Here is a 21817-nt window from a genome sequence, read left to right as displayed (position 1 = left end):
CAATTACACACTTGAGCCTCTGATTACTCGTCATTACGCCTTTAAGAGCGGTTGGGAGGGGTTGCCATAGTAACCTGACCCCAGAAGCCATTGAACAATTACTCTCGTACTTTCTAAGAAGCGTTTAGGAAGCTTTCCAGCATCTGAGTGTAATTTATTACAAGCCTACACTCTGCGGTCTCAATCATGCTAATTCTATAATTAACAAGCATAATGCTATTAGCAGCATTCCAGCGCTGGTTGCCGCGTCTCTGAGCGTTCGGATGAACAACCGGCGGTCAGATGGGTCACATGATTTAAGCGGGAAGTGCATGTATAATAGTAATGATATTGGCCAGTTGCATGTATAATTCAAAAATATTCTGTTTTGAGTAAATAATGTGTACATTTATCATGGTTAGAATATGTATTGAACCATTTCCACTGTTACTGTTTTGGAAAAAAAGATCATTTAACATGTTCTGACCTTTTAAGACAACTTGCTACAATAGCGGGGTATGTTGTCACAATGGCAACCTGCCATTAAAGGAATAGGAAATGCTTTCTTTCAGTAAAGAAGTCGTCTCATCTGAATCAGGAGAGAAATATGCACGGTCAAGCATTGTTTACAAGCCAAAACAGTACAAAAATATGTGGGTGGATTTTTTCAGTGAAACATTTGACAGCTCCAATACACCTGTATTATATATAGGCTACACTGTAAAAAATAAAAAACACAATTTGTTTAGTCATCTTAAAATAATTTGTTACCCTGCTGTCTTAAATTTTTAAGTTTAGTCAACTAAAATAAGTTTATTCAACTTGTACTAAGTAACAACTTAGATATTTGTGTTTGCTAAACTTAACAGGTGGGTAAGTAACCCAGCTGCCTTAAAATTTTAAGTTGATTCAGCTCAAATATCTAAGTTGTCACTTAGTATAATTTAACATTTCAGGTTGAATAAACTTTTTTTGAGTTGACTGAACTTAAAATTTTAAGGCAGCTAGGTTACAAATTATTTTAAGTTGACTCAACAAATTGTTTTTTACAGTGTAGGAATACAATCAAACATATATGTGACCCTAGATGACAAAACCAGTCTTAAGTAGCACAGGTATATTTGTAGCAATAGCCAAAAATACATTGTATGAGTCAAAATTATCAATATTTCTTTTATGCCAAAAATCATTAGGATATTAAGTAAAGATCATGTTCCATGAATATATTTTGTGAATTTCCTATCATAAATATATTAAAACTTTTAATTATGCTTTGCCAACAACTTCATTTGGACAACTTTAAAGGCGATTTTTTTCAATATTTAGATTTTTTTTAAACTTTTTTTGTTTTTTAAACAGTTGTATCTTGGGCAAATATTGTCCTATCCTATCCAAACTGTACATTAAAGCTTATTTATTCAGCTTTCAGATATATGCATGTTTAAAAAACTGATTAAAAAATGGTTTTGTGCTCCATGGTCACATATGAAGAAATATATGTGTGGAATCAGCCCTGTGGTTGCTTTTATTGAGGAAGATTTGAAAGCTGGTTGGGTTTAGCGTGGGCTTAATGTTAAGCATATTGTTTATTTTGTTTAGATGTTTGCATATGAATATGGAGGCAGATTTCCCGCTGTAATCCATCTTGTGGTGGGCTCACTAATCGCCACCTTATATATTTAAGAGAAATTGTGAGATTAAGAAGATTACCTGGTTTGGTTGAATTTTGTGTCCTGCTGGAAAGACTAGTAGTTGGTCACCTCACAAACATAGACTAGCTCTGACGCGCCTAAACCGATCTGGACTAATTCATGGTCTTCTCAGTAAGGTATAGGGGGCGAAAACGAGAGGGTATAAACTACGTCTTTAAGTGAGTAATGTTAAATTTAGAGGGATAGCCTATATAGAGAGATTTACGAGGAAGGCTATCCGTATTGTGGTAAACATCACAGGAAGCTGCTGGAGTAGTTTTGCCCTTTTAATGGTCGTTAATCCCGCGCGCAGTTGGCGGGCACATTAATCCCGCGCGAAGCCCAAAGCCACTTTCGCTAAAAAGCCCCATCCTGTCAAACAGCCACCGCTTTATCCACTCGTGGCCGCACATATGATGACGCACGGTTAGGCTACGAGAGGTGTTACACACGAGATATCTCGATCGTCTAACCGCGCCGTTTGGTGTTTTAAACTGTGGCGTTGAAAAGGAGCGGGAAAATGAAGCCGCGGTTGTGCGCGAAGGCAACGGCGGGAGACTGAGATTCTGCGGTTGCCATGGTAAAAGTGGATTAATAGAAGTGGCGCTCTCTTCCAGATCGAATTGAAGCTTTCGCAACATTATGCTAACTTGAAATAGACCCCAGAAAATAAAGTTTACTGGTAAGGTGAGTAACGTAAATTAAATTTTATAGCATATATGTTCTCACATGAAGACGTTGTTTTCAGAAATAACCAATAAGTAATTAAAAAAAGTTACATTTTTAAATACATTTTAAATGAATAGTATAGTATCTTTTGTATTTTAACTATTACATTAGCCTAAATGCGGTTTTATTCTTTTTTTTCTATAAGAAATTTAATTTGCATATTTTAAATAGGTAGTTTACAGTAAAATTAAAAGTCTGTTATGATTTACTCACCTTTATATCAAAACTTGACTTTTTTTTTTTTTATTTATTTTTTTTAGTCTAACCACCATATTTTCCAACGTTTTCTGTAAATGTACCGGACTTCCTTTTCATTAGCCGCTATAGGAAGTAACTAGAAGACTGCTATTTGCGCTACAAACAAGCGTGTTTATGATTATTATAATGAATTAAAATAATATAACAACAAATACCAGATTGTAAAATCAAGCAGCGTAGCATTTTTTGACGCTTCTGAACAGGTAAAATAACTGGAAGCCAATGACACCGGAAGCTTCGCACATTTAAGTTACAAATGGCTGCGTCAGCTCTTACGTTAAAAATAAGGTTGATAAGAGATGTTTTGACAAATCTTTGGCTGACCTCCAACGTTCTTTAAAATGTGACCCTGGACCACAAAACCAGTCATAAGGGTATTTTTTTTTTTATTTAGATTTATGCATCATCTGAAAGCTGAATAAATAAGCTTTCTATTGATGTATTGTTTGCAAAAAAATCTAAATATTGAGAAAATCGCCTTTAAAGTTGTCCAAATGAAGTTCTTAGCAATGCATATTACTAATCAAAAAATAACTTTTGATATATTTACGGTAGGAAATTTACAAAATATCTTCATGGAACATGATTGCTTAATATCCTAATGATTTTTAAGGAAAATCGATCATTTTAACCCATGTATTTTTGGCTGTTGCTACAAATATACCGATGCTACTTAAGGCTGATTTTGTGGTCCAGGGTCACAAATATCTTTTTTTAATAACAACAGATTGGTAATTTTTGGGTGAATTATAGCCTATGCTATAATGTCATTTTCATTCACGTCACTTCATACATTCACACTGGTGTTAATTTAGCCTGTATCTGATCTTCCCAGCTTTAAATCCACTGAATTAATTAAACATCATCGCTTAGACTTTGAAAAGGGGTGATTTCCCATTTCAGACCCGAATAGTGAAGTGCCACAAGGTGGTGGTCTTCTGCTGGTTTGCGTGTGTTTGAGATGGGGTACCGCAGGGATTGGTGTGGGGGCCCTCATAATTTTAAAGACATATGCGATTTGGCTCCTTGATGAGGTTCCACAACAACAACAAATCATTTAAAATAGTCACTTGCCAGCAGGCACTCCATTACCTGCGTTAAAGCCTCATCCATTCATTCGCAACAGCAGAAAAGCATGTTTCGCAAACGACCCCATGGTCGTTTGTCTCACGTTTAAACATTCAGTGATAAAATAGCCATTGTAAATCATCAGGACTAGACGTGAGGAAGAGAAGCGGAGGAGAGGCGCAGGCTTGCAGGTGCCACGGCCGGTTGGATGCAGCCAGTCTCGGGGTTCACGGGTGGGAGGGGTTGAGTCGCGGACTGGGATGTGTGTGCCTGATCACGCTTCGGCAGTGTTAGTGCGTGACAAGAAGACGAGACGACACTACAGCTGTGGCTCTCCGGTGCCCCGCCGTTTACCGGGCTAGCGAAACCCAAATCTCCGACGATACACCTGTGGGAAGTACGCGCCATCCGTGACCTTAGTGGATTGTGGCGCGGGGCAGGTAAGACGGACCGTCACCAGAACATCACCACAGACAACCTGTGCACAGACACACGCTCTGCGCGCGAGTTTGGATCTGTGGAAGCGATGATGTTCTGGAATGAGAAACGCGCGCTCTGTTTCTGTGTTTCGTTCTCTGCAGATTATCGACCGAGCATATCGGTTGCATGGGTACCAGCATGACTTACTGGGGATGTATAATGTGCGATTTCATATGCATTGCATGCATGACTTTTATTATACTTGCAATGTTAATTATGCAATGTCTTAACAAGACTGAGGAGATACAGGAGGTTGTTTATGAGATGCACATGGAGTTCTGTGGCCACTGCAGTGTGATGCGTTTCAGCACCGCGGACAGCGCAAAGCTCCCGTTCGCTCGGTGATCAACGGCAAGGTCGTTCACTCTCATCCGTCCCGTTCGATCTTTGAGTGGGGCTCTCTGCCCTATCGGGCTGACATTTGCATTCATTTGAATTAAGTGTGCATTAAATGCCAGCACGATTTCAGTGCGAGGTTTTAATGGGATTGCAGTTTGTTTCCCCTCCTATTGTTTCTTTTAATGCCGGAGGCAGAAGGATGGTTCAGTGTGATGCATTAGTTATTTTCCCTTCCATTCAGCTCTTGCCATAATATTTTATTCGAAAGCGACCCCGCATTTTCATAGTCTCTCTAATGGACCCCACATTTTAACAAGGACCCAGGGTCCAATCTGCGGTTTGGCAGATGAAACCGGCCCTTGAATGCAGCTGAATGAGAGAATTCATTTATGTTGGTCTGTATTTATACAGATGCCATTGCTGTGAGACTAAAATGAGTTGCTTGTGAAAACCACGCAGTGCAAGTCCATTTATCCTGGAAATGCTGTCCTTTTTTATTTGGAAAAATTGTCACCTCATTTTTGGTCTCTATGTGGTCTGTACTTAGAAATGAATGGGTCTGACAGCCAATATGAGCATTTTTTGTTTGTGTCGAGGGCCCTGAAAGCTTTCTTGGCTATTCTTGAATGCCTGTTGACAGCCTCGTAGCAATGTTTTTTGTTGTACTTTCAGATCCAGCACACACACGTTATATTCATACAAAACATACACTGAAACATGTACATCTGAGAACCTGCAACCAAATACACTTAAACATTTGCTGTAGAAACAAATTAATTCAGAAACTGGAAATGTGTTTCACAAATAATTACAAAGAGGATACTTTTGACCTTTTATTTTGGTCGAACCTTGTATTGCAGAATGGTTTTATTGTGTTCATTTGTTTACAGAGGTATACTGGAATTTTAGTTTGGAAAATGGAACTTTGCATATATTATAAAAGTTCTATTTTCCTATTTAAAATTCCAATATATATTGTAAAATATGATCAGTAAGTCATGGCAACATGTTTTCCCATATACTTTTATTTTTTTTTACCCAGAAATTGCTAGTAAATTTCACAAATAATTACAAAGATAATTTGTAAATAAAGTTGTACAGTACGTTTAAATAAAACAAAATTAGTATGTTTTACCAGAAAATACTGTTTCAGTGTTTCTACTTCAAAATTGCTTATTTCGTATTAATTACTTGTGAAATTGACCAGCAATTTCTGAGTAAAAATAAATCCTACACCAATTTTATCACACTTTTGTTTTTAAAAAACAGCTTTCCTTCAGAATGATGCCATCAAATATTGAACGTAAAAGTTTAAGACTGGTGTAGAAACAATTTTCATTCAGAAATTGCTAGTTAATTTCAGAAATAATTACAAAGATAATTTGTAAATAAATTTGTAAAGTGAGTGTAAATAAAACAAAATTTTGCTTGTTTTACCAGAAAATACTATTTCACTGTTTCTACTTTCTACTTCTACTTCTACTAATTATTTGTGAAATTTACCAGCAATTTCTGATTAAAAGTGAGTAAATAAAAACAAAAATTGTTAAACTATGTTTTACAGGAAAATTATATTTTAGTCGTTTTTCTTCAAAATGACTTATTTCTTAATAGTTATTTGTGAAATGTAAAGTCTACACTAATTTGCAAAATGATGCCATTAAATATTAAATGTAAAAGTTTATGATTGGTGTATAAACAATTTTCACTCAAAAATTGCTAGTTAATTTTACAAATAATTACAAATATGATTTGTAAATAAAGTTGTAAACTGAGTAAATGAAACAAAAATGATTAAAGTATGTTTTACAAAAAATACTATTTCAGTTATTCTACTTCAAAAATACTTATTTCTTAATAATTATTTGTGAAATGTAAAGTCTACACTAATTTGCAAAATAAGGCCATCAAATATTAAATGTAAAAGTTTAAGACTGTGTGTAGAAACAATTTCCACTCAGAAATTACTAAAATTTAAAAATAAAATATTATTAAAAATAAATACAAATTTAATTAGAATTTTTACAATTAAAAACTGCAAACACATCGAATTGTGTGAATTTTTGAAGTAGAAAGACTTAAATAGTATTCTCTTGTGACGTGCTCTAATTTTAATCAGATTTAATCAGCTTCGAAAAATCTTTTTTTCAGTGTACATTTCCCATGTTTTGTCCATTTGTGGTCATATAATAACATTGTTGTGTCCATCTCCTCTCATTCAAGGTTATGAGGCCCCTCATCTCATGCCGTCCCCAGCTCCAGGTTGCCAAGGCAACGACCCAGCATCCTGCTCAGGGTCATCATAGAAGCTATCGGACAAATGACAGTACAGTTCAAAGCCACATGATTCCAGAATCCCCTTTTAGTGCAATCAGATACAGTACGTTCAGAGAAGGAACGAAGCAACTGGACTGAACTTCTTCACTGTGATCTTGTCTTTGGCCCAAACAGGAACAAAGACAAGCCCTCTAATTTACTTCAAAATGGTCAGCCTGTATCCCTTCGCCGTGTTTCTGTTGCGACTGGCGTCGGTCACGACGGCGGGCCAATCCAGCGAGCGGCGCGTCGTGGCCCACATTCCCGGTGACATCATCATCGGCGCCCTCTTCTCCGTCCACCACCAGCCGCCGGCCGACAAAGTGCATGAGCGTAAATGCGGGGCGGTTCGGGAGCAGTATGGCATCCAGCGTGTGGAGGCCATGATGCACACCCTGGACCGAATCAACGCCGACCCCAAAATCCTCCCAAATGTCACGTTGGGCTGCGAGATCCGAGACTCCTGCTGGCATTCCGCTGTGGCTCTGGAGCAAAGCATCGAGTTCATACGGGACTCGCTTGTCGCCGCTGACGAAAGCGAGGAGGCTGGGGGCGGGACCAGGTGTGCGGATCCCGGAGCCACGCCCATGAAGGGCAAGAAGCCAATCGTGGGGCTCATCGGTCCAGGTTCGAGTTCTGTGGCCATTCAAGTGCAGAATTTGCTGCAGCTGTTTAATATCCCGCAGATCGCATACTCCGCCACCAGTATGGACCTCAGCGACAAATCGTTGTACAAATACTTCATGAGGGTCGTGCCGTCGGATGCCCAGCAGGCCAGAGCCATGGTAGACATAGTGAAGAGATACAACTGGACCTACGTATCTGCCATCCACACTGAGGGTGAGTGTTTATATTTACATTATCGTATAAACATCCAGATGTGAGTCGGTAAGTGGATTCAGACTCATTCAGCTGAAGTTTGTGAGTCATTTTGACTCATTCATTACAAGAATCACATCATAAGATTCTTTTGTTTGTGAATTGGATTTAATGACTAGACTAATTCAACTTACCAGTCTTTTTGACAATTCATTGCAAGAATTAGTTTTTAATCAATTCATTATAGGAATCTATTCAAAAGAGCATTTCTTTTTAATTGCATCCAGCAATTCATTATCATTGCAAGAATCAGAGTCTTTGGTTTGTGGTTTAATTTGTGAGTCTTCTTGACCAATTCATTACAGGATTCAAATCACAAGAGTTGTTTGAGAATTGGATTTAGCTTGTGATTCATTAGACTGATTCAACTTGTGTCTCTCTGACCAATTCATTACAGGACATGGATCATAAGATTCATTCATTTGTGAGTTAGATTCAGTGATTGTAAAAGATTCAGATTCAGATAAAAAAAGTAAAGATTGTAAAGATTGTAAAAGTCAGATTGTAAAAGTCATTTGCTTGTGAGTCATTTTGACCGATTCCGTACAAGAATCATATTCAGCAATTCATTGGGCTGTTTTAACTTGGCTTTTTAAATGATTCATTGCAAGTGAATTGGGTTCAGTGACTAATTCATTAGACTGCTTCAATTTGTGAGTCTTTTTGACCAACTCATTATAGAATTCAAATCAGAAGAGTGATTTATGAGTCATTTTGAGTGGTTCATTATAAGAATTACATTCAGCAATTCATTGGACTGTTTTAACTTGTCTTTTTGAATGAGTCATTACAAGAATCAGAGTCTTTTTTTACCTATTCATACAGAATTCAAATCACAAGAGTCATTTGTTTGAGAATCGGATTTAGCTTGTGATTCATTAGATTGATTCAACTTGTGTACTTCTAAACAATTCATTACAGAAATTGGATCATAAAATTCATTCATTTATTGGATTTAGCAAGTCATTCATTAGCTGATTCAGCTTGTGATTCTTTTTGACTAGTTCATTACTGGAAACAAATCATAAGATTCATTCAGTTGTGAATTGGATTCAGCGAGTAATTCATTAGCTTATTCAAACTTGTGATTCCTTTTGACCAATTCATTATAGGAGTCAGATTGTAAGAGTCATTTGCTTGTCGGTCATTTTGACTGATTCATTAAAAGAATCACATTCAGCAATGGACTGTTTTAACTTGGCTTTTTGAATGATTCATTGCAAGAATCAAGGTGTTTGGTTTGTAAATTGGGTTCAGTGACTAATTCATTAGACTGCTTCAAATTGTGAGTAATTTTGACCAACTCATTACAGGGTTCATATTACAAGAGTCATTTGTTTGGGAATTGGATTTAGCTTTTGATTCATTAGACTGATTCAACTTGTGTATTTCTGACCAGTTCGTTACAGAAATTAGATCATAAAATTAATTCATTGTTTGGATTCATTGTTTAGCAAGTAATTCATTAGCTGATGTAGCTTGTGATTCTTTTTGACTAGTTCATTACAGGAAACAGATATTAAGATGAATTCAGTCGTGAATTGGATTTAGCAAGTAATTAATTAATAGATTCAAACTTATGATAGGAATTTTAGAAAATAGGTGATAAGGATCATTTGTTTGTGAAGTGAATTTGGCAAAAAAATCATTAGACTGATTCAACTTGTGAGTCCTTTATGATCCGATTCTTGCATTAAACTTCTCAAAGAGTCATTTGTTTATGAATCCCAATGCACTGGTCAAACTCTTCATTTTCCGTGCATGCAATGGTGGTCCATTGTTTGTGTATCTTATCACAGTAGTGAAATTAACACTCAATTCAAACTGCAAACTCATAGCTAAAATGAGATTTGTTTTGCAATGCTACTTTAGATTCAGCATCAGCGCAGTGCTGCCCACACACGCGCGATGGCAGTGAGGCGTGATGTGCATGGTGTCTGTTACAGAAGTGTCACATGTATTCTGTCATTGTGGCCTCTTTTAGTGTCAGATGGGAATTGTGCGTTAAGATCTTTGCAGAGTATGAGTGTGTAGACATCTGTAAAGAGCAAAACACGAAGTGTGACTAAAATGTCTGTTGATGGGTTTGTACATCATGGAGTATAAGCACGTATATATATCCACTACAAGCTTATTATAATTTTCCTTTTCAATTTTGTCACGTTTACAAAGGCAAAAAGTGTCATTCAGTTTTTTAAGGCTCTTGAAAGTAGTATAAAATATAATATTTGTAAGAAATAAAATATGTGACCCTGGACCACAAAACCAGTCTTAAGGGTCAATTTATTTAAATTGAGATTTATATCATCTCAAAGCTTTCCAATGATGTATGGTTTGTTAGGATAGGACAATATTTGGCAGAGAGACAACTATTTGAAAATCTGGAATCTGAGGGTGTAAAAAATCAAAATATTGAGAAAATCACCTTTAAAGTTGTCCAAATGAAGTTCTTAGCTATGCATATTACTAATCAAAAATTAAGTTTTGATATATTTACATTAGGAAATTTACAAAATATCTACATGGAACATGATTTTTACTTAATATTCTAATGATTTTTGGCATAAAAGAAAAATTGCTAATTTTGACCCATACAGTGTTTGGCTACGTAAGACTGGGTCACATATGATATATATTTATTGTCTGATTTTCAGATATTATATACAAGTTTAAAGTTTATAAGTTTAAAACTTTGAATTAAGTAAATTTAAATTTAAATAAATTTAATCTCTTTTTGTGTTTTCTAAAGACTGTTTGGAAATTAACAACATTATTTTTTAACAATAAAAAAAAAAAAACTTGTGCATTTATTATGCATATGCATTTATGCATTTATTATTGCATACATTTATTTAAGCCCATTCAATTTTAATTGAAAACTAAAAAGTTCTGCATATATTAATTTTCAGTGAATGTTGAAAAGTATTGCTAAAATGGGTAAAAATGAAAAGTATAAAATAGTGTAAAATTAATATTATGATAATCACTAGTGAAGGGTTTGAGACTCCAGTTGGTGTTGACATTTTCCTGCAGTGCCAGAGGGTTTAATCACATGACATTTACAGCTCAGGTGATTGGCTAGTGAACAAATATTGCACCATTTGAGCAACTACCATTGAGATGAATGGGACAATTTTCTGATTTTAGATGACTGTCAACATGTATTTCAGGATTTCTGTTCTTCACATTTTTTTATAGTTTATAATTTATTTTTAAAGCAATAGTTTCCATCTTAGTTTAAGTTGTAGTCATAGCTCTGCTCTTCTGATGCTCTAGGCTTACGACTCTGTTCTTACACCTTAACATGTTTCTTTTCCTCTGAGGTCTCTCTCACACACACACATACATATGATGTACTTCCTTCCCCCCACTCTACTTGCTTCTTTCATCCCACGGTTCCAGATACACCCGCCCCCCACTCCATGTCTGATCTCTGAGACTCAAGAGACTTGTGTGTGTGTGTGTTAGAGAGGTTCAGGGTTGTAAGCACTTTTACTGTCTGGTCCCCAAAGCTGAGGACCTGGAATGTGTCCCGGACTTAATTAAGATGGCAGACACTGTAAAACGTACACACACACACAAACACACACACACACACACACACACACACACAGAAATGGACAAGATCTTCACCCTGACATACCTGTTAATGAACAGACGAATAAAATATAACAGATTCACAGTCATGCTGTATTAAATCGAATGAGCAGTGGATTTATGTTTTTAAACAAAAGAGCAGTGGATTTATTGATTTATTTACTGTATATTATGCTGCTGCCACACAGATCTAATATAAACATGCGATTTCTTTCCCAGCTGTTTACCTTTACAAACATAACCGACTGTTTTTGTAGCTTTTGTGCATTTTTAACATAAACTTGTGTGTATTTAATAGTTTAAGCACAATAAGACATGAAATAGAATTTAGTTTAGTACTCACATGCCATATGACAGCCGCTTTCTGTGTGTGTGCTTCAGATGTGTGCACTCAGAAAACCCTATATTAGAAGTTTAAACTACAGTAATCAACATTTGAACTGGATCAAAAAAATTCATAGTTGTTCTAAGACAAAAACAGGTATTGTCTTGGTTTTAGGACGATAATGTCAAATGTCTGACTTTGAATATTGTAATATATGGTGTAAAACACAATTTTAGCCATAATAAAAACCAAACAGATGTTTTTTTAGCAGAGTTTCTGAAGTATGAGCCGTAAAGGCACAGCCCTATTCTGGAAAAGGGGGGCGGGGAGCAGCAGCTCATTTGCATTTAAAGAGACATGCACTAAAACAGCATGTTGCTGCTTTCACTCCAAAAAGCATTTTCAAAATGATATAATAAATGATCTGAGGGGTATTTTGAGCTGAAACTTCAGACACATTCTGGGGATACCTGAGACTTAAATTAAATCTTGTAAAAAGGGAATAATAGGTCTCCTTTAATGCATCCATGCTGGATAAAAATATTAATTTCTTCAAAAAATAGTAATCTTACTGAGTGCAAACTTTTGAACAAAAAGTGTGTTTTTATAAAATAGACTAAAAACTGAATATAATGAGGAGTATTTGTGCATACAGCATTTGAAATGTTTTTAACTAGTTGTCAAACTCTTCCTAGCTTAAACTTTTTGTAGTGTTCGTCATGCACTTGTGCAAGAAAATATTCATTTTTGGGTTAATTATCCCTCATTTTGTTCCAAAACTGTGTATTTTTCTTTTTCTTTTTCTTTTCCAGTACAACATAGTGTTCACAGTGTAAATGGTGACTAGTAGGGGCTGTAAAGCTCCAAAAATTAGTTCATATGACCCATGCACTATTTTCCAAGTTTGTCTGAAGTCAGACAGACTGAACAGAGTGAATTGCAAGTCATTATTCACTTAAAATCACCCTCTCTTCCATAGGTGGCAAATCTCAAAAACACGTTTTGATTTGCTATGATATGCCATCACTGATAAAAGACACTGTGTGATATGTTACGGCCAAAGCATGCTGGGAAAGCTCAAACAGTAGTCGTGGTAAATAAAGCCATTGTGTTCCTAATCAGCATTCAGCACAGAATGTGTTCGTGTGTTTGTAGTTGTGTGTGTGTCAGAATCTGGTGTAGTGTAACCTTCACTTAAGATCTCAAGGACTTCAGCTCTCTTCCCACGCTCGCATCCGTCTTTCTCTGTCTGCGCATCTCATAGCGTCTCTCTCGTCTCCTCTCAGGAATAAGCAGCTGTGGAGAGAGTGATTGAAGGATGGAAGAGAGATTAGTTTAACTAAATTGGGTGGAATTTAAAAGTAGAAAAAAAGTGGCATGAGACGAGCGCTGGAGGGAGAGGGGCGGGTGAGTGAGAGACGGCCGTAACGGAGAGAAAGCCCAAATAGCGCGATTAGGAGAAGAATATTAGAGAAGAGCAGAAAGAGAAATAGAATAAATTCAGTTTGAGGAGATCTGAGGAGCTCATCACACATGCTTAGTCCTTAAACTGATAGTGTAGCCAAAAATGTTCTTAGTGGAATTTTGAAAGGTTCTCTGATGATGTCATGGTTCTAAATGGAACTTTTGTTCTTAAAGGCATAGTTCAACAAAAAATGAGAATTCTGTCATCATTTACTCACCCTCGTGGATATAATGTGTCATTTTATTTCTGTGTATGGTTGTAAGTAGCTATTAAATAAATAATAAATATCTATTCTCCCCTCTCTTTTACCCAGATATTAGGTATGGAGGAGAGTAGGTAGCAGCATGTTTTACCTTTTATGAAGCACTAAATCTTTAACAAGAATCTGGAGGTGACGCAGAAACATCTTAAAGGAATAGTTTAGATTCAAAGGATGCTTTAAATTGATCAGAAGTGCTGATAAAGAAATTTATAATGTTACAAAAGATTTCTATTTCAGATAAATGCTGTTCTTCTGAACTTTCTATTTATTAAAGAAACCTGAAAAAAATCTATTCAGCTGTTTTCAAAATCATAATAATAAATGTTTTTTTAAGCAGCAAATGTAAATCAAATATTAGAATGATTTCTGAAGGATCATGTGACACTGAAGACTGGAGTAATGATGCTGAAAATTCAGCTTTGATACAGAAATAAATTACATTTTAAAATATATTCAAGTAGAAAACAGATATTTTAAATAGTAAAAATATTTCGAAATTTGACTGTTTTGCTGTACTTCGGATCAAATAAATGCAGGCTTGGTGAGCAGAAGAGACATCTTTACAAAAAAAAAAAAAAACATTAAAAATCTTACTGTTTTTAAAACCTTGACTGGTAGTGTAGTCACCCTTAGGACATCCAAGATGTAAATGAGTTTGTTTCTTCATCAGATTTAGAGACATTCAGCATTCCATCATTTGCTCACCAATGAATCCTCTGTAGTGAATGGGTGCCGTTAGAATGAGAGTCCAGACAGCTGATAAAAACAATAATCCACAAGTAACCCACACCACTCCATTCCATCAGTTAATATCTTGAGAAATCAAAAGCTGTTTGTTTGTAAGAAACAAATCCATCTTTAAGACGTTTTTCACTTCAAACCATTGCTTCTAGCTAAAATACGAGTCCTCTATCCATAAAACTGCTTTTTCACCAGTGAAAAAGTCATCTCGTCTGAATTAGGAGAGAAATATGCACAGCCAAAACTGTTCAAAACAAATATTTCTGTTTCTGTTTTGATATGAGAAGACAACAGAGGATGGGCTTTTTTACTGGAGCTTTTTTTTATGGATTACGGAGCGATGGTTTAGAGTTAAAAAACGTCTTAATCATGGATTTGTTTCTTACAAACATGCAGCTTTTGGCTTCTCAAGATGTTAATCGATGGACTGGAGTGGTGTGGGTTACTTGTGGATTATTGTGATGTTTTTATCAGCTGTTTGGACTCTCATTCTGACGGCACCCATTCACTACAGTGGATCTCTGAAGATAAGTGAGGTGTTATGGAATCATCTGAAGCGAGGTTAGTGAAGCTGTCACGTTGAGATGTTTTGGTTCTGTTTTTGCCGAGGGTTTCATCGTGACACCGGGCTGCTCTCTTGTCTTGTCTCGATGTGTTTCTTCTCTTTTGATCGCTTCACCTGGTTGCCTGCATTTGGGAGACGGTGCATTCACACACAAACACAAACACACACACTACGACACACCTGCAAGCACTTGCTTATGCACTGGATATCGCAGGTCCTGTAGGAGAGACGCGCCTCTTTGTTTCTTAGACTTCAGGGTGAATGAGAATATTTTGAATGATTATTAATGACAAACCAGCATATTCTCCATGGCAACCTCTCTACCTTCTTTCACTCTCGGTCCTTTTCATTTGAATTGTAAACTCTGAGCTGCGTGGGTGGACGGAGTGAGCGAGAGAGACAGGCACGAATGAAAGCGGGGTTTTGATGCAAGCTGCGAGCTGTGAGCTGCGTTTGCGTCGTTTCTATCAGCCGGTAGCGCTGATGAGCGCGGGAACACAACCGGCTTAACGAGGCACAGAATGCGCCCTTAACAAGCCACAGGAAGCTTTACAAGGAACACAATCTCACAACCTTTTCTCAATGGCACACACAGTGCTGCATAACACACTCCGGCCAAAGTACGAAAAGGACACGGTGCCACTCAAGAACATACAGTCCTGCCTCGTTTAGTTGCACTGGCTAATTTTTTTTTTTTTTTGTGCGTATCTGTGATGTCAATTGGATTGAATCCAGTTTGTCTCTTAGAGGGTGATTCGTGCAAACACATGTCTGGGTCATATTTCGTCCCAAAATCAAAAGAACACAAATAAGAATTGACATCTTGAAGATAAATGACATTCAAGAAAATTAAGCCTATTTTTACGACTATTAGTTTTTTTTCCTTTTTGCATTGCATTGCACAAAAGGTCTCCCTAATTTCTTATCATAATCCAAAAATAAAAAACAGATTTTTACAGTAATGAAAATTTAAATATAATAATAATAAATTTAAACAATTACCTACATGTGTATTATATTATATAATCATTCTGAAATAAATTTAGTGTGACAAATAACATTTATATATAATAGTATAACCAATTATATATTATACACACACACACACACACACACACACACACACACATATATATATATATATATAAACTTTATATTTTTCAAAATATATTGATACAGTTTTTTTAGATTTAAATTTTTTATTTTCTTCAGATTTTATTTTGATTTTATCACATTTCTTTATAATATATATATATATATATATATATATATATATAATATTTATAATATTTTTCAAAATATGAATAAAAATGTAATTCAATGTTTTATTTATTTTATATTTATCATATTATAAATAATATACATATTTATAATATTTTCATAATTTTGTTTGTTTTATCATTCTTAGTATTGTTTCTCTCTTTCTCTTTCTATACATATATACATATTATTATATTAATATAAGTTATATTTTGTATCAAAAAAGCCTATTTTAAAGCTATTATATATGTAAACACACACACATATATAATTTATTTTTAAATATTATATTTTATTTATTTATTTATTTATTTATTAATAATAACTCTTAATTTCATAATATTTTTCTAAATATTGTTTTTTATTTTGTAATATTTATGATATTATAAATAATATAAATATTTAATGCACATATATATTTAATGCATACACACACACACACACACACACACACACACACATATATATTGGTATTTTATTTATTTATAAATGATACTTATTAATTTCATAATATTTTTCTATATATTGATAACATTTTGTTTAGTTTTTACTTCATTTATTTTATAATATTTGATTTATATTCTGTCATCGTCAGTATTGATTCTCTCTCTTTTCCTGGTCAGATCATACAGGATGTTTTCTGTATGTATTTCTTTATAGATATTTAAAGGTGATGTGTGTCATCAATTTAATATGCAGAGACTATAATGAAGCTATTTGTAAGTACATTCCCTTAAAAGTATAACACTGTGGTGCTTTCAAAACCTTGATGTGTTTTTAATGAACATCTCAATCAGTCCAAAACAGCAAATTTGGCTCAACCAATGGACCAATAGTGAGAGTTAGGGGGCGGGACTATCTGTTTGCCTGCCCAATGGCAGTATAGGAAACCTGTTTAAAAACAGTCATTATTTTAGCAACCTGCTTGGTGATGCTTTCTTTATGTTAGCGTGTTTTTTTCATATGAAGCAGTGCAGACATTGAAATGCATCTCCAGGGGGTCATGGATCTGTTACCAAGTTATTTTCACAGTTTCCGTTTCTGCATAAAGAGAGTGGAATTTTTCAAGTATTACAGCCTTTCTAATGTAAATGCGCCTTTGTTTTCCTGCAGCAGACACTTCCTGTTTCATAAACAGACAGGTGACAGCTGGAGTCCTCAGTCTGTGGTGTTTTGCACATGATGATGATGAGTTACGTCTGGCTGTAGTCTGAACATATCCATCCAATGCAGAACTGCTTGCATTTCATCTTGTTAGAAAATATATATGTTTAAATATGTTTTTATATATATATATATATATATATATATATATATATATATACACATAATAGAGTCCATAAAGCAATGAATTAGCAATGCCCTGATGACCAGTGTCATGGCTGCAATTTTTACACAGTAAAATCTAGCTGGCCTAACATTATTTTTCCACCCATGTGGCCTTGATTACATCAGGAGAATGGAAAATGAGTTTCAGAGGTCGAGATAGATATTACATTTCATAAAAGCAATTTTTTATTTGGAATAATGTGCACTGATGAAGGACCCACGATATGGACAGGGACATTTATTAAGAATGAAAATTGGGTCAGTTTTGATTTTATGTTGTTAGACTCGTTGCACAAACCCCTTTTAGCCGCAGTTTATTCCTTTGAAATGCCAAAAGGAATCGCTGATCATCTCAAAGCCCCATGGGATTGATAAAATGTGTTTGCGAATATGGCGTCTCACACCCCGATCCGCCGTGGGCCGTTTACTGTCATCCTAACGCCGCTGATGCACTCTGACATTTACACAAACATCTATTCTGATCTCTCCTGCCGGCCGGTGACTTCATGATCCCTCCGCCGTCGGGCTCCAGACTCATCCGTTCCCAAGCCAACTCTAATTTCAGCCATGAGTAATTTCTCTCATTTGATCTTCTGAGGCCGGTGTTAAATGGTGGCGGGTGGCTACACATGCTTCTAGAGATTTTGGATGTGAAAAGTGCAAAGACTTTTTTGAAAAAGATGGGTTTAAATGCTGAAAACTTGCTCAAAGAAAAGATTAATCATGCAGTATAATGACTTGGCAAAATTGCCACTGTCAAGCCAACATAAAGCAACATTTGGTTTATTATGAAGTGAAAATGGATGTTCAATAAAAGCAGCATATTAGAATGATTTCTGAAAGATCATGTGACACTGAAGACTGGAGTAATTATGCTGAAAATTCAGCTTTTGCATCACAGAAATAAATTACATTTTAAAATGTATTCACAGAAAATAGCTATTTTAAATTGTAATAATATTTTATAATATTTATGTTTTTACTGTATTTTTTTTGGATCAATTATATGCAATCATTTTTAATAAAAATCATTTTTGAAGTTGTAAATAACGATTACTGGAGTAATAGTATTTTACAAGAAAACACAAGAAAATTTCTACTTCAATTTTTAATGTTTAATTTAATGTGGTGCTTGCAGTTTCTTTATTTGTGAAACAATCTCTGAGTGAAAACGTTTTTCAGTATAGAATTTACAATTTTTTACTTAGAAATTGCTAAATTTCACAGTCACAAAGTGGCACTTTTGGAATTAAATGTGAAAATGTAAGTAGACTGACATAAAAGACTAAAACAGTATTTTCTTGTAAATCATGCTCCAATAATCTGTTTTTAACTTCGAAAAATAATTTTTACAGTGTAGTTATTTCTATTTTGATAAAAGATGGCAAAATTATTTTATATCATATTGATAATAATGTACACTGAGAACCAGAAACTTGTTTGAAGAAGTTAAACAATATCAGTTTTGATTTGATGTTGACTTTCAGGTGCATTTTCTTGATATTTTCCCACATACCGTTTTTAGCAATAGTGTGGTCATCAGAATGTCTTTTTCTCTGCAGATATGTATATTTTCTCTATCCATTAAAGAAATGAAAGCAAAGCGTATGGGACTTTCCACGAGTTGCAGTGAAGCTCCTCCTGGGGTTATTTAAATTAGATTGAAATGTCATGTCGATTGAGTACAATCTTGGGTTTTCTATTGGACAGGATGGAGTCTGTTGTCGTCGGCAGTTTTACGGGAGGCGGCTAGTTATTCAAGAACACAAAGGACAGAAAATCATTTAAAACAAATGTTTAGAGAGAATATGGCCAGACTCAGTGTCTGAATGCATTACTAGAAGAAATAAGACCAAAAACCCATTCAAAAAACCCACTGACTTCAGGACGAAAGAACCGGAAGTGCTAAAATGCGAGTGGTTTCTTTATTTTGGCCTATAAAAATACATCCCTCTGTTGTAGGAGGAGATCAACTATAACAGAGGTCATTAATAGCAAGACACTACATGCAAAAACATGCATTAAGATTTTGGCTTCGGCTTTTGAGCTTCTTGGCTTTTCAGAATTTTTTTCAGACTAATAGAAAGAAAAAATCCAAGATACAGTTTTGTATGTTTATTTCATTGCAATGTTTGCATCTGTAGATTTCAATTACAATCCATATTTTTAAAGGCCTTAAAATTAGTTTTTTCGTGTGCACTTGGACAAAAATCTTACTTCAGCAGCACTTATATACACCAAACTTTACAGTTTTATTCCTATCCGTATTCTAAAGGTTTTTACAGAAGGATTTGTTCATACATAATTTGCCTAATTTTTTGCAGCATTTTATACCTTAAAAAAAATTGTAATTATGAACATTACATTTTTATTCCTTAAAAATGTAATGATGAACTATAACATTAGTCATTAATAGCAAGACACAACATGTAAACATGTTTTTTTTTCCAGACTAATGAAAAGAAAAAATCCAAAATACACTTTTGTGTGTTTATTTCATTGCACTTTATGTATTTGCATCTGTAGATTTCAATACAATTCATATTTCTAAAGGCCTTAAACTGAGTTTTTTCACGTGCACTGGGACAGAAATCTTTTATCCATATTCTGAAGGTTTTTACAGAAGGATTTGTTCATATATAATTTGCCTAATTTTTTTATAAATATATATATTTTTATAAATGTACTTATTTATTTATCCTGGCTGTTGACAGTATTGTCTAATTTATGGAGTGATAAAACTATTTAAAAATTATATAAAAAAATAAATAAATAAAAATAAAACATTTCTTCTAATAAGTCAACAAATGGCTTCATTCATTTTTGTTCTAGAAATATACCCAAATCAGTGCATATTTCATTAGATAACACTTCATTTGCATATTTAATCATAACATTTAAAAAAACTTGTAATGCAAAAAATGTTTGCAATTCTTAATGTAATCAATCGACTGGGGATGTATGGTGATATCTATTCATTTTTATTTGTTTTTTTACTCTATTGTCTCGCCTTATATATAAAAGGTTTAAGATGCTATAAGCAATGACTTGTATGTTCTCCTCACTAAGGTTTGCAATACAATGCAGCAGTCATAAGTAGTAATTTTATATGTTTTGGTGTTTTTTTGTCCGTCCCCATTCATTTTGATTGCATGAGTAAGAACGGTGTGAAACTGCTCCACCAGAGAAAGAAGGACACATGTGAAAAAACATGAGGCTGAGTAAATGATGACAGAATGCTCATTTATTGCTCAACTTTTCTTTTGAAAGTCATCTAATGGATTCGCGCACACACATAGGGACGCGTCTTCTCTGTGTATTCGCCACGGCAATTAACCATGATGTCTAAATGTCACACCAAATCAAAATAACATGCGCAGATCAAATTGTCAGGCGTTCAGGACGCTTGTTGTTTGAGTCTGCACCGATTTTATTAGGCTGTGAGGAAATCTCTCAGCTTTATTGAAAATACAGCCGTCTCCGGTAGCATTGACCTGAGTTACACCCATTCAGAATGGACTGGAAATCTGCCCAGTCTCGCTCTCCATCTCTCTCTTTTATGCCTTTTAACTGCTGTTCAGTGGTCAGATAAAATGAACGAGATCACTTTTGTATGGAAATTCGGCGGAAATTAATAATTAAAGTGGAGAGAGAGAGTCACTTTTCTGCTCTGATGAAAGAAAAGCTTTTTCACCGCTGTTAAATAATCATCCCTTTAATTCAAGAGAAGAACAGACGAAAGCGATGGTGTATGTGCAGGTGTGTGGGTGTCTTCTGATTTTATTCTGCATTTCTATTTCTCAGTTTTCTTACTTCATTAATTTTGCCCACTTCACCATCTGCCATTTCCCTTTCAGATGCTTGTCATACTCCTTTTCTCTCGCTTTATAGTTTTAGACATGCTAAAAAAAAAAAAAAAGCCAGTAATGAATTATGAGGTTTCCCTCCAAAAATGTGTCCCATTCATGTCATTTGGATATACAGTTAAATTAAGATAAATTATTTTTTTTTAAATTGTAAATAAAACAGATTATTGAAGCATAGTATTTTACAAGAAGGCTAACTCAGTGTGTTTGTAATTTGCAATTTCTGTGTTAAAATTGTTCGAAAGTAAATCCTGCATTAGTATTTTTTCAGTACAAGATTCCAAATCTTATCTTTTTGGTAAGATGCCAATTTTACAGTGTTTTAATTGCGTTCTAGGCTTGTCTTCATTTGCATATGAGGCCTTGATGTTGTCCTTTTTGGAAATTAATTAGTAACTTTTTTAATGTACTACTCTTCTCTGAACATTGAGCTCATTTGAGGAACATGTAGTTGCTTATTTGAAGAAGTTTGTAAAGTTTATGGCATCAGATGAAGGATGTTCAGATTTTTTTTGTAAATTGTAAATAAAACAGATTATTAAAGCATAGTATTTTACAAGAAAGACTAATTCGGTGTGTTTGTAATTTGAAATTTCTGTGTAAAAATTGTTCCAAAGTAAATCCTGCATTAGTATTTTTCAGTACAGGACTGCAAATCTTGTCTTTTT

At 34.8% G+C, this 21817-nt stretch overlaps 1 protein-coding gene across 1 annotated transcript in view; it reads left to right on the top strand.

The window, feature by feature from the left end:
- The first annotated feature begins 3999 nt into the window (after nucleotides 1-3999).
- The window catches only part of grm5b (glutamate receptor, metabotropic 5b), a 67143-nt gene continuing 49325 nt past the window's right edge, over nucleotides 4000-21817 (top strand). The window contains exons 1-2 of the mRNA XM_051129894.1: nucleotides 4000-4165; nucleotides 6768-7700. Coding sequence (XP_050985851.1) covers nucleotides 7028-7700 — 673 coding nt within the window. The 5' untranslated portion in view covers nucleotides 4000-4165; nucleotides 6768-7027. The remainder of the gene's footprint in view (nucleotides 4166-6767; nucleotides 7701-21817) is intronic.

The sequence above is a fragment of the Labeo rohita genome, chromosome 15, assembly GCF_022985175.1.
Source record: "Labeo rohita strain BAU-BD-2019 chromosome 15, IGBB_LRoh.1.0, whole genome shotgun sequence".
Classification (NCBI taxonomy): Eukaryota; Metazoa; Chordata; class Actinopteri; order Cypriniformes; family Cyprinidae; genus Labeo; species Labeo rohita.
The sequence above is the reverse complement of the archived record's forward strand: the minus strand, read 5'-3'. Positions and strand labels throughout refer to the sequence as shown.